The sequence below is a fragment of the Cavia porcellus genome, unplaced genomic scaffold, assembly GCF_034190915.1.
Source record: "Cavia porcellus strain 051 isolate PalLab524CR breed Dunkin Hartley unplaced genomic scaffold, mCavPor4.1 scaffold_5, whole genome shotgun sequence".
Classification (NCBI taxonomy): domain Eukaryota; kingdom Metazoa; phylum Chordata; class Mammalia; order Rodentia; family Caviidae; genus Cavia; species Cavia porcellus.
The window spans coordinates 26825469-26838736 of NW_026947488.1; the positions used below are offsets into that span (position 1 = coordinate 26825469).

Here is a 13268-nt window from a genome sequence, read left to right on the forward strand (position 1 = left end):
TGCAAGTAACATTCTTCTTTGTGACTGAATAATTTTCCATTATTGAAGTATAAATCACATTTTCAATCCACTCATTCATTATATTGACACCTTTGTGTATTTATGTCACATTTTGTTTATCTACTTATCTAGATTATTTCTAAAGTTTAGTTCTTGTGAATTATGCTGCAATCAAAACATGGGTATGCATGTGTGTACCACTACAGTATGCTGCATTTAATTCTTATGGGAATATACCAAGGAATGGGATAGCAAATCCATATTTTCAGTTTTTTAAGGAATCTCCATACAGATTTACACAGTGGTTGTACTAGTAGTATACAATGTCACCAAGAATGCAAAAGTCTCCCTTTTTCCCTACATCCTTGTCAGCATTTGTTGTTTTTGTGTTTTTTAAAATTGTATTTTTAGTACATATTTGACATACATAGTGCTCATATTCATCTTAGGAAATTTGTACCTGCACAAAGTACCTACATCTTGACTCTTTTTTTTCAATTCTCCTTCCCTCCCTTCAAACTTTTTTCTTCTCCCCATCTGGAAGAGCTTTGTTTCTAGTTTTTCTTTCTTTCTGTTCCCTTCCTTCCCTTCACCTCTCCCTGTTCCCCTTGGCATCTGAACATGTTCTTTCTACTTTCCATTATCACCCTCCATTTTGATTCATATCCTTTAGATTTCTCACACAAGACAAAAAATGCAATATTTGTTTGTCTGTTTTTTGGTACCAGGGATCGAACTCACTGACCTTGTGCTTACCAGGCAAGCGCTTGAGCCGCTGAGCTAAATCCCCGGCTCAATGCAATGTTTAAACTTGTGCATCTGATTTCACTAAAAATGAGACTAAAAGTTCCTTTACATATAAATGATTTGACTTTATCCTATTTTACAGCAGAGTAGTACTGCACTATACATGAATACCATAATTTCTTTACCCATTTATCTGTTTATAGGCATATATGCTGTTTCAATGATTTAGCTACTGTACATTGTGTTGCTACAAACATGGGTGTGCATAATCACTATGGTATAATTCTTTTAACTCTTTTCGGAAGACACCTACCGTGGACCCACTGTATCAGACAGAACTTCAGTTTTAGTTTTTTGAGGAATTTCCATAATGGCCTTGACAACTTAACATTCCTACCAATAATTGAGAAAGGTTCATTTTTCCTCACTGCCTTGCCAGGATTTGTTACTGGTTGGTTTCTTGATGATAGCTACTCTTTCTGGCTGAGACAGAATCTCCGTATTATTTTAATCTGCATTTCTTGAATGACCAGGGATGTTGCACATTTTTTCATACTTATTGGTGTTTGTAATCCCTTATCTGAGAAGTATTCATAGCAGATACCCACTTTTTGACTGGGTCTGTATATGGGGAAGGATTCTTTATATATTCTGTGCATCATCTTGCAGTTGTAGAATTGTTATCTCCTGATTCCTTGCTATTTTTAAAAGATCTTTCCTTTCCTGTTCACTAGCTGCAATCTTGTCTTCAAAGTCTGAAACTCTATCTTCACTTTCATTGAGGCGGTTTTTACAACTTTCAATGGAATTTTTGATTTCCTATTTATCTCTTTGCATCTGCTTCATTCTGTTTGTTTCTTATATTGTTCATCCAGAGATTCTACGTTTTTGTTTAGTTCCTCCAATTTTTCAACTGTGTCTTCTTTAAATGTTCAGCATCTCTTTCATTTCTTTTATCATTTCTTCTTTTACCTGGGAGATTATTTCTAGTTTGAATTCCTTCAAAGCTTCCTGGAGTTGCTTCTTTATTTCAGTTGCTATTATTTCAGGTATTTCAGGTGTATGGCATATGTTTTCTTCTATGTACATAGCTCCTAAGGTTTCTTGGGATGGGCTGGAGGCTTGAGATTGTACTTTGGTCTTTCGTTTTGTCATTTTCCTATATTTCCGTGCTTCAAGTGTTATTCCAAGGCTTCCCCTGGGCCTGCTGGAAATCCTCTTCTATGTTCTCAGCTTCTGGGTCTCTGGCCACCCAGTTCCCTGGATTGAAAGAGGGTCACCGGGGGTGGGGCAGGCAGGCTCAAGCCCTGCTCTCTTTATATATTCTAGATATTAGGCCTTTGTCTGAAGAAGAGTTGACAAATATTTTTTTCCATACTGCAAATTCTCTTCACACTAATGGTGGTTTCTTTTACTATGCAAAAGCATTTTAATTTGATACCATCCTAATGTTAATTCTTTGTAATATTTCCTGTGCAGAGTTGGACAAGGTAATACATGCCTACAAATCCAACACTTGGGAAGAGGAGGGAAAAGGATAACTGTGATTATGAAGCCATCCTCAGCTACTTAGTGAGTTCAAGGCCAGCCTGAATTACATAGAGAGATCCTGTTCCAAAAAATAAACATTAAAAAAATGTTCTTTGGCGATTGGCGTTTTGTCCATAAAGTCTTTCCCTATACCTACGTCTTTTCTAAATTAAATCTTTAGCATATGAAAAGCCAATTTTCCTAACAACAATCACCATTTATTAAGAGCTATTTTTCTTCCAATTTAGGTATTTGGACCCTTTGTCAAAGATAAGGCAGCTAAGTGTGCCTACACTTGTTCTTGCATGTTCTGTTATGTCCCACTGACACTCAGGTTTGTATTTTTCCTAGTACATGGCAGTTTTATCATGGTACCTTTGTAGTATAACATCAAATCAGGGACTGTGATTCCTCCTGACTTGCCCTTATTGCCCAGAATTGCTTTTGCTATTGTAGGTCTCTTTTGATTCCATATGAACTTTAGGACTGCTTTCTCAAATTCTGTGAGGTATCCTACCGGGTTAATATTTTGATTGGGATTAAACTAAGATGGTACAAAAATTCTGCAAGTATAGCCATTTTCAATACACTGGTTCTGCCTATACAAGAAGGAGTATCTTTCCATTTTCTTTCTCTTTGTTTTGGTATCAAGAATCACACTCTGGACATTGTGCTTTGCCAGGTAGGCACTGTGCTGCTGGGCCATATCCCTAACCATATCTTTTCATTATCTGATATCCTTTTCCATCTCCTTTTTCAGAGTATTATGGTTTTTACTGTAGAGACATTTCACTTTCATGGGTAGGTTAATTCCTAAGTATTTGATTTTTCTCAACAATATTATGAAAGGGAAAATTCTTTTCCTAATTTCTCAGTTTGTTATTCGTGTACAGGAATGCTACTGATTTTCAAGTGTTAACTTTGTAATCTGCTCCAGGGTCAAATTTGGTTATTAATTTTAGTAGATTTTTGGTGGAATGTCATAGGTCTTCTATGTAGAGTACCATGGCTTCAGTAAGTAATTTATGTTCTTCCTTTCCTGTCCAGATTCCTTTTGTTGCTTTCTCTTGTCTAAATGCTCTACTGTTCCCAAAACTATATGGAATAATCATGAGTACAGTGAGCATCCTTGTCTTGTTTGTGATTACTGAAAGTTTTTAATTTTTGACCATTTAGCATGATGTCGGCTATTGGTTTGTCATAGGTGGCTTTCATCAGATTGATATAAAACATATTCTAGTTGTACATGATGGTGTATACCTGTAATCCCAGCACTTGGGAGGCTGACGCAGGAGACTGCTATGAGTTCAAGGCCACCGTGGACTTCTCAGTGGATTCAGGGCCCACCTTTAAAAAAAAAAAGCCTCCTAATTTTATGTAGGGTTTTTGTCAAAAATGAGTGTTGCACTTTGTCAAATATTTTTTTTTGCAACTATTGAGATGAACATGTGGCTTTTGTCCTTAATTCTATTAATGTGACACATTACGTTTATTGATTTGCATTTGTTATACCATCCCTACATCCCTGGAATGAATTCTTCTTTATCATAGCATATAATATTTTTTGATGATTTGCTGCATTGCTTGCCACTACCTCACTGAGGATTTTTGTATCAGAGTTCATTAAAGAGAATAGGGTATAGCTCTCTTTCCTGTTTGGATCTTTCTCTGGTTTTGGTATCAGGCTAATGATAGCTTCCAGGAATAAATCTGAAAGTATTGCTTCCCTTTTAAATTCATTAAAAAGTTTGAGAAAGAGTGGCTCTAGATTTTCTCTAAAGTTCTTCTAGAATTTAGTAGTGAGTAAATCAAGGTTTTGTGGTTTCTTTCACTATTAGTTTGTTTGTTTAGTCTTTTTGAGACAGGGTCTTGCTATGCGGTTCAAACTGGTCTTGGATTCACTTTGTAGCCCAGGCTTGTCTCAAATTTGCAAAGATCTGCCTCCCTCATTGCCCTGATGTAGGGATTACGGTGACATCTGGCATGCCATTGATTTCCAATTTCATTGTACTATGATCTGATAATATGCATTGGATAATTTCAATTCCTTTACATTTACATAAGCTTGCTCTATGAGCTAGTATGTGGTCTATTTTGGAGACAGTCCCATGTGCTGCTGAGAAGAGTTATGTATTCTGTTGTTGGGAGGAGCACAGACGCTATCAATTAAGTCTATTTGTTCAAAAGTTTGGTTTACCTCTAATATTTCCTTAATTTTTTGTCTAGCTGATCTGTCTATTTGTAACAGTGGTGTATTGAGGTTCCTCCATTACAACTGCATTACTGCTTATCTGATTTTTCCATATTCATTACTGGTTTTTTCATATTTGGGTGTGCCAATATTTAGTGCATATATATTTATGATTTTTATCTCTTCTTCTTGGATTGTTGTATTAACAAGAATGTAGTACCCTTCTTGTCTCTTTTGACCAATCAGCTTGAAATCTATTTTGCCTGCAAATACTCATTTTTTTCCTGGGTTCCTGTCACATGGAATATTGTTTTCATTCCTTTGACTTTCAGTTTATGAATTTCATTTTGAGTTAAATGTGTTTCCTGTACACAGCATATTGTTAGATCTTATCATGATCCACTCTGACAATCTGATTGGTGAGTTATACCATTTATACTTATGGTTATAAGTGATATGTATTGATTTATCCTTATCATGTTATTTTCCTGTTGTTGGCCCCGTTTTTTCCCCCGCTGTTTAATCACTTGTCTTGCCTGGTGGATTCATTCTCTTGGTGTTCATGAGATTGTTGAATCGCTGCCTCCGTCTAGACTAGCCTTCAGAATTTTTGATGTGCTGGTTCGGTGGTCAATAATTTCTTTAAGTGTTCCTTACTGTAGATGTATCTTATGTTTCTATCAATTTTGGAAGATAATTTTGTAGGATATGTCAATCTGGATTCAAGCTTGTTTTCGTCTATGGCTTGAAATATTTCTTTTCAAGCTCTCCTTGACTCGAGGTTTTGAGCTGAAAGTCTGCTTGATTTTAATGGGTTATCCTTCATAAGTGATTTGTTTTCTCTAATGAAGATAATATTCTGTTCTTGTGTTAAATTTCTAGTTTTGACTATTATATACCCTTGTTGTAATTTTTGTTCTGATGATGACTATTTGGAATTCTACATGCCTCTTTTTTTTTTTTTTTTTTTTTGTCTTTTCGTTTTTATCGGTACCAGGGATCGAACTCACGACAGCCTGCTTTGCAAGGCAGGCGCTTATGCCACTGAGCTAAATCCCCAGCCCCCATAATGTCTCATTTATGTGTAAGTCAAACTGTTTTTCCAACCTTGGGAAGCTTTCTGTTATCACCTCTGTTAACAAATTTTTCATGCACTTTGTGTTGTCTTCTGCTTCTTCACTGCTCCCTTTTCTTTTCTTGTTTATTTATTTTTGTCTTTTTTGAAACAGGATCTCACTGTGAAGTTTAGGCTGGGCTTGAACTAACTTTGTAATAAAGGCTAGCCTCAAACTCACAGTAATATTCCTGCTTCAGCTTTGTGAGTTTCCAATTAATCATGTATTTGTCTTTTAGTTTCATGTAGCAGCTGTTGGATTTTTTGTGGTTAAAAGTTCTTTCATTTAATGGTCACCAACCACAATCTTGTCTTCTAGTTCTGATATTCTAATTTCACATTGGTTAACTGTGCTGCATATATACATTTAGTAGAAATTTTAATCTGGATTTCTATATGAGTCTGTTTTAGGGGATCTAGCTCTTTTTATGTTGGGAACTCTTGGTGTCCATCACTTTCCAACATTCCTCTATTTTTTTGAATTGCAGCTACTCTAAATTAATCATCTCCTGTACTACAGTCCTTATCTCTTTAATAATCTGTTTTTGTTTTTGTCAAAGAGATACACTGATCTGTGTTTCATAAAATTCAGCTAGGTGGCTTTTAATTTCTTCTACATCAATGCACCCTTGATTTACCTTGGGTGAGTTGGAAATTATGAGTTGCATCTTGTTTCCATGTTTTAACATTGTGTGTGCATGTGTGTGTGTTTTCCGCATTGAAGCTTCTAACTTGCTTTTGGTAGATAGCTTTATTACTAATATAATGACCTCCTTAGGAGATGACTACTTTTTAGAGGTGTCTTCTAAGTGTAGCTAGTTTTTGGTTTTTGAGTCTGTTCAAGGATCTTGCCTCTTCACTTTATTAAAGATTTGCTGCCTATTTGGCCTGGTATACAGTTCTTTGGTACTGGATTATAGTATTGTTTATGACCCCTGGACACTCTATGTATTGGCACACAAGGAAGATCAAACTGATGACAACAACTGTGTCACCTTGGTCAAAGTAGTACAATCAATAACAACAGCATCAAGCAGACTGAAAAAATGACAAACTGTGATAACTTAATTTGACATCTTTAACCACAGATACATGATTTACATAGAGTAGTTATACAACAATTTAAGACAAATCAAACATTACATACAGTAAGTAGTCACTGAATAGAGTGAATTTTACCTTCAGGGGAGAAAATTTAAGAGCTAAGATGAAAAAATTTAGAAATAGAGGTTAGAAACAAGGCTGAAGGACAACAGAAAATTATCCAAGCCTCAACAAACTAATGAAGAAGAGAGAAGGGAAATAAAGAAAAAACAAGAACAAAGCAAAACAAAAAAAAACTAAAAGCAAGTGGGGTTAGCTCAAGATCACCTAGTTCTAACCAAGAAGACAGCCTGCACCCTCCTGTGAGCCAGCAACCACCATGTGGGCCACGGGAAGACCAAGAATCCAACTCACGCTCTTCTGTGAGCCAGCCAGTGCAAGGGCTAGGAGACAAGAAGAGGGCCCTCTCTCCCAAGCAACTAGCTGATTCAGAGGCTGAGATGACGGTAACTGAAGTAAAAAAACAAATTAATGCTTGCATTGTTTGATTCACTTTGGAGGTCTAAAGCAGGTACTCTGAGCATCTATTTAGAGGCTGGCAATATGCAACATAGGAAATAGAAATATGCAATATAGGAAATTTCTTCTGTCTTGTTTTACTGTTTTATTTTCTTTTTTTCCATTTTATTGTTTATTCCCTTTAAAATAAAAACAAGTAATAAAAGCAATGTTCACAGTCATGCAAAAACAACAATAATCAAATGAACAAACAAAACAAAATGGGGGCCAGGGATATAGCTCAGTGGTAGAAGCATTTGCCTGGCAAAGTGCAAGATCCGGAGTTTGATCCCTGGTACAAAAAAAAAGAAACAACGAAGAAAGCCTACAAGTAATAAACAAAATTTTTCTCTGTGATTTCAAACTTGTGGTTATTTTCTGGGGTCTACAGTATTGTGTTAGTGTCCAATTCAAAGTATGAGTCTGCTCTTGCTGGTAGTTGAAGGAAGTTGTTAAGTGCCCATATCCACACACGATGATCCCAGAAAGCCTCCAACAGGATTAGGGCAGGATAACTGATAAACCCAGTAAACTTGCAGGAGGATTAGGATGGGGTACTGGTGCTGGTACTTTTAAATCTACAGAAGTTCAGGCTGATCCTGCCTTTAGTCATAGGGTTGGGTCATTTAGTTTGTAACACATGGTATCTTGCCAGCCTGATCATGGCTCCCTGACCCCAGATGTCGCCTGTGGTTGTTCCTTACCCAGTCATTGTGGGTTTTTAAACACTGGAAGCCCTGAGATGAAGCTAACTCACAGCTGCTGAGTCCTGGGTTCAGTTGAATCTTCCCTACAGTGGCATCTGACCAACCACTGTCAACTAAGAGACACTATAGTCATTTGGACTAGAGTCACTAACCAGCTGTTGTAGTATACAGTATCCATTACTCCATTCCACTGATGCATTCCTCCTTAAAGATCTCTAGAATTACCCTCTTTTACTGGGTCTCTTTGTCATTTGTTCACCTCTCACTCTACAAGCCAAGAGCTGGAGATAAAATATAGATGGCCCCTTCTTTTTTCTGCAGTTTGGTCTGTCTCTTCACTTTTTCTGTGGGCTCCAATTTTCCCTGCAGATCCTTCCTCGGTCCAGGGGATCTACCAGTCTTCTCTTCCCTAATCTGTTATTTTCCAGTGTCTGGATTCTGAATCTTAGAGAAATTGATTTGTTGCTGCTTAACACTCTGCCATCTTCTCAGAAATCTGTTTCTGTACTCTTGATGATAATCAGTCTGGGTGGGATGAGAAGGAACCTCAGTGTCATTTTCATTTGCATTTCCCTAGTGGCTGAAGATGTTAGGTTTTTTGTTTTGCTTTGTTTCTGTACACTTACTGGCTATCTGGGGCACAGGGATATAACTCAGTAGCATAAGCACCTGCCTGGCAAGCATGAGGTTCTGAGTTTGATCCCAGGTACAAAAAACCAAAAAAAAAAAAAACAAAAAAAAAAAACAAAAAAAAAAAACGTACAGCTATCTGTACATCATCTTTTGAATTGTGTTTGTTCAAATCATTCCCCATTAACTGATTTGGTTATTTGTTTAGGGGGGTTAAGTTTTAAATTTTTTATATATTTTTTAAAAAAATACTAGCATAGATGTTGAGTAGCTAGCAAAGATTTTTTTTTCTCTCTCTCATTTCATAGGTTGCTTCTTCACTGTTGGTATTTTTCCTTTGAACTGAAGAAACCTTAACTGAAGTAGTTCTATTTGCTGACTCTTGATATTCTGTCCTATGCAACTGGTGCCCTATTCAGGAAGTCTCTCTGCCTACACTTACAGATTCAAGTTGCTTTTCTAACAGTTTTAAAGTTTCCAGTCTTATATCTTTTATAACTATCTTATATTTAATTTTGGTTTGCTTTTAGCAGAGTGAGAGAAAGATTTTAGTCACTGCATCTAACTATCAATTTTTTCCATTTCTTTCGAGTAAGAGCCCATCTTTTTTTGAATGTTAAGTTTTTGTCCCCTTTGTCAAAAATCAGATTGCTTTAAGGTACATGGGTTCTGTGTCTATGCCAATATTATGTTACTACAGCTCTGTAGTATAATTTGAAATCAGGTATGCTCTTTTTGCTCAGAATGCTTTGACTATTCTAAATCTTTTGTAATTCCATATGGAAGTTAAGATTTGGGGAAATCAGGGGTTGATACCAGGGTCCTTTTTTTTTGGTCTTTTTTGAGATGGGGTCTCGCTATGCAGTTCAGGGTGGACTAGAGCTCACATTGTAGCCCAAGTTGGTCTCGAACTCACAACGATCCTCCCACCTTAGCCTCCAGAGTGCTGGGATTACAGACGTGAGCCACCACGCCTGACGCGATCCCAAGGTCTTCACACTGAGGTTTTGCTTTGTTTTTAATTTTGAGATAGGGTCTCAAGAATTTTCTAAGTTACCCAGACAGTGCTTCAGTTATAATTTCCTGCTGTAGCATTCCAGAGTGCTAGGAGTATAACACCACCATGCCCAGCTGAATAAGAAAACTCTTTTTTCTAGTTCTCTCAGAAATATTGTTGGTATCTGAATACTGATGACACTGAATCTGTAGATCACTTTTGGTAGTATGGCTATAATAATATTAGTTCTGCTGATCTATGAACAGAGTCTTTCTACTTTCTAATATCTTCTTCAATTTCTTCAGAGTTCTGTAACTTTCATTAGAGATCTTTCACTATCTTGATCAGGTTAATTCCTAGGTTCATTTTGTTTATGAAGCTTCTGTAAACAGAATGGTTTTCCTAATTTATTTCTCAGATTTGTTATTGGTGAATTGCAAAACAACTGAATTTTGTTTGTTGATTTTGTATCCTGCCATTTTGCTGAATTTGTTTATCACATCTAAGAATCTTCTGGTAAAGTTTTTTACGGTCTATGTAAAGGATCATAGCATAGACCAAAATTGTGAAAGGTCTAGTTCAGACTAGAAAGACCTATTCCATAGTCAAAAGAAGCACTGACTTGCATTTGAGCAAGAATACAACATATCAGATAGCATATTAAGTATATTAATCTAAAGTGGCATACAGTATGGTTAGAATAAACAAAGACAGAAATATTAATAAAGGCAAAGAAAAAAAGGATTCACACATTTATCCAAAAAGGATATACAAATAGCTATAAAGTACATGAAAATGTTCAGTATCACTAGCAACTCTGTGATGTTCAACATCAGAGAAATTCAAGTCAAAACCATAGTAAGCTACTACTATAAATCCATTAAGACATCTGGTCATAACCAAAAGGATAGGTAGCAGGCATTTGCAAAGAGGGAAATTGGAATCCTCATATAATGACAGAGGGATGGGGGTTTTGTAAAATAGTGTGTCTGCTTTGAAAAATAATTTGGAATTCTTCAAAATGCTCAAAATGAATACAGTATGACCTAGCAAATCTATTCCCGGTTGGAATATCCAAAAAAAAGTGAAAACACACATTCTTAGTCCAGAGATACAGCTCAGCAGCACAGGTGTCCATCTGGCAAGTATGAGGTCCTTAGTTCAATTCCCAGTACAAAACAACAACAGAAAAAAAAAAAAAAAAAAACATTCTCACAAAAATTTGCACAAATATTCACAGCATTATTCACAGTAAAAACAACACAAATATCTACCAACTAATAAATAAAACATGGGGCTGGAGATGTGGCTTAGTGGTAGACTTCTTGCTTGCATGCACGAGGCCCGGAGTTCAATCCCCAACACCATAACTACTAAATAAATAAATATGGTATATTCATACAGTGAAATATTATTTGACAATAAAAGGTACTGATAGGTGCTGAAACGTGGATCAACATTAAAAACATTATGCTAAGTGAAAAGACAAAAAAGTACACAAACTGTATGATTCTGTTTATATGAAAGATTCAGAATACGCAAATCTATAGATCTGTATGTAAGTCACTACCTACACCTGTGGGTTGCTAGGAAGTGAAGAGTGACTACTAAGTGGTATAAGGTTTCTATCTTGAGTGACAAAAATATTCTAAAATTATTGTTGTATAGGCTGTGTAACTATATATTAACAAACACTGACTCTTACTGGCTAAAGTGTACAGATGTGAGTGTCAATAAGGGTAGTAACACAAAACAGAGCAATGGACCAGTGTTCATGTTTAATAACTTTTTTTTTTTTCTTTTGTTTTTAGTCTTTTTGAGACAGGGACTTGCTATGTAGTTTAGGCTGGCCTTGAACTTCCTATGTAACCCAGGCTGGGCTCAAACTCATGATTCTCCTGTCTCAACCTCCTGATTACTAGGATTATAGGTATGCACCACCCTGCCTACCATGTTTGATGAGTTTTTTTAAAAACCTGTTCTGAAATAAAAATGTTTTTATATAACAAACATTTTGTTCATTTATTCATCAGTGAACATTGATTCAGAACCTGAGATTTAATAGCCATTAAAGCTTTTGTTCTTTTAAGATTATATTTTAATCTTAGGTATAGGAAGAGTAAAATAGTGGATCTTTTCAAACCTTACCAGTGATCTGCAGCTGTGATTTCATGGTCAGGCTACCCATTGAACCAGGTTGTGATCCACTGTCAGACATACCACTAACAGGACAGCAAACCTAAACACAGTAAAGGAAACACTGTAAATATCAAAAATTTCCATTTAAAACATGTGCAAACAGTTCTTATCTGGTCATTTTCTACTAAAGGCCACACAATAACCAATGCCATTCACATGGCTAATCACTGTCCTAACCTATCAGTTAACTCTTAACAGCTGACCATCCCCTTCTGTGTGGTTTACTTTCTTACCTGGAGCTACCAAGACATATCCTTTAGATTTATGTCCTACCTCACTGATTGTTCCTTCCTTTAAAGTCTTCTTTGAAGATTTCTTTTTTTCCTTCTACTCTTAATGTCAGCACATTTTAGGGCTTAGCTCTTCACTGTGTCTCCTTTTATATACTCATTCTCTTGAAGCCAGGAGTAGTGGTGCACCCCTCTAATCCCAGCACTCAGAAGGTTAAAGCAGGAGGATCTTTGCCAGTTCCAGACCAGCCTGAGCTACAAAGGGCGTTCAAGGCCAGCCTGAATTGCATAGTGAACAACAACAAAGAAAGAATTTATTCACTCATTCCCTTGAGAACACTACTGGGTCTTAATTTTCAAGTGGCTTCTATGTAAGGACATGTCCCAGTAACTTTGTATCTCTAGCCCATACTTGACTCGTAAAATCAAAATAACTTCACTTGGCTATCTAAAAAATACTGAATATCCAAAACTAAATACCTCATCTTCCCTACAAACTTTCACTTGGAAGCATTCTCATGTAGTAAGTGTCAAGTCCCATCATTCCAGATGGTCTACTTTAAAAAAACAGCCAATCAACCAACCAACCTCGAAGTCATTCTTTCACTCTTTCTTTTGCAACTTTACTTTTAATCTGTTAGTAAATTGTACCTCTATTTGCAAAAACACATGTAGACTCCAACCACTTAACATTTCACTAATAATCTGTTCATTGCTCTTCTAACAGCCAAGGGTTTTTTTCCTCTCTTACTTTTTAAAAAAATTACACATGTGTGAAATACATGATTATGTTTATTATGGGGCATTTATACATATACATCACAACTCTTTTCTAGTCTGCTTCCCTGCCCATCCTTCCTTGCTCCTTCCAATTCTTGTCCATCTTTGCATTTGCAAAAGCTACATTTTCATTTTTTCAATTTCCCTCTTATCTTTCACTTTACTTTTTATTTATATTTTGAATTTCTTACATAAGAAAAACTATATTTAAACTTAAGTGTCTGTCGTATTTCACTTAATATTATAGTCTTGAAGTATATCTATTTACCTACAAAGAACCCAAGTTCATCCTTTATGGCAAACCAGTAATCCACTAAACATAAATACCACATTTTCTTTACTCATTCATCTGTTGATAGGCACATAGGCTGTTTCTAAGATTTAACTATTATAAATTATACTCCTATAAACATAATCATGCATGCATCACTGCCATGATGTCTTTAACTCCTAGGGGAAGGTACCTCAAAGGGGAATGGCTGGGTCAAATAGAATTTGTGGTTTTACTTTTTTCAGAAAATCTCCACAGTGATCTCCATAA

General features: G+C 36.1%; 1 protein-coding gene across 3 annotated transcripts in view; it reads right to left on the bottom strand.

Annotated features, from left to right (window-relative positions):
* Positions 1 to 13268, bottom strand: part of Itch (itchy E3 ubiquitin protein ligase) — a 143132-nt gene that overhangs the window by 92983 nt on the left and 36881 nt on the right. For all 3 annotated transcript variants that reach the window (XM_005002727.3, XM_013150247.2, XM_063248490.1), the window contains one exon: positions 11667 to 11757. In XM_005002727.3, the coding sequence (XP_005002784.1) occupies positions 11667 to 11736 (70 nt within the window). In that variant the 5' untranslated portion in view covers positions 11737 to 11757. The remainder of the gene's footprint in view (positions 1 to 11666; positions 11758 to 13268) is intronic.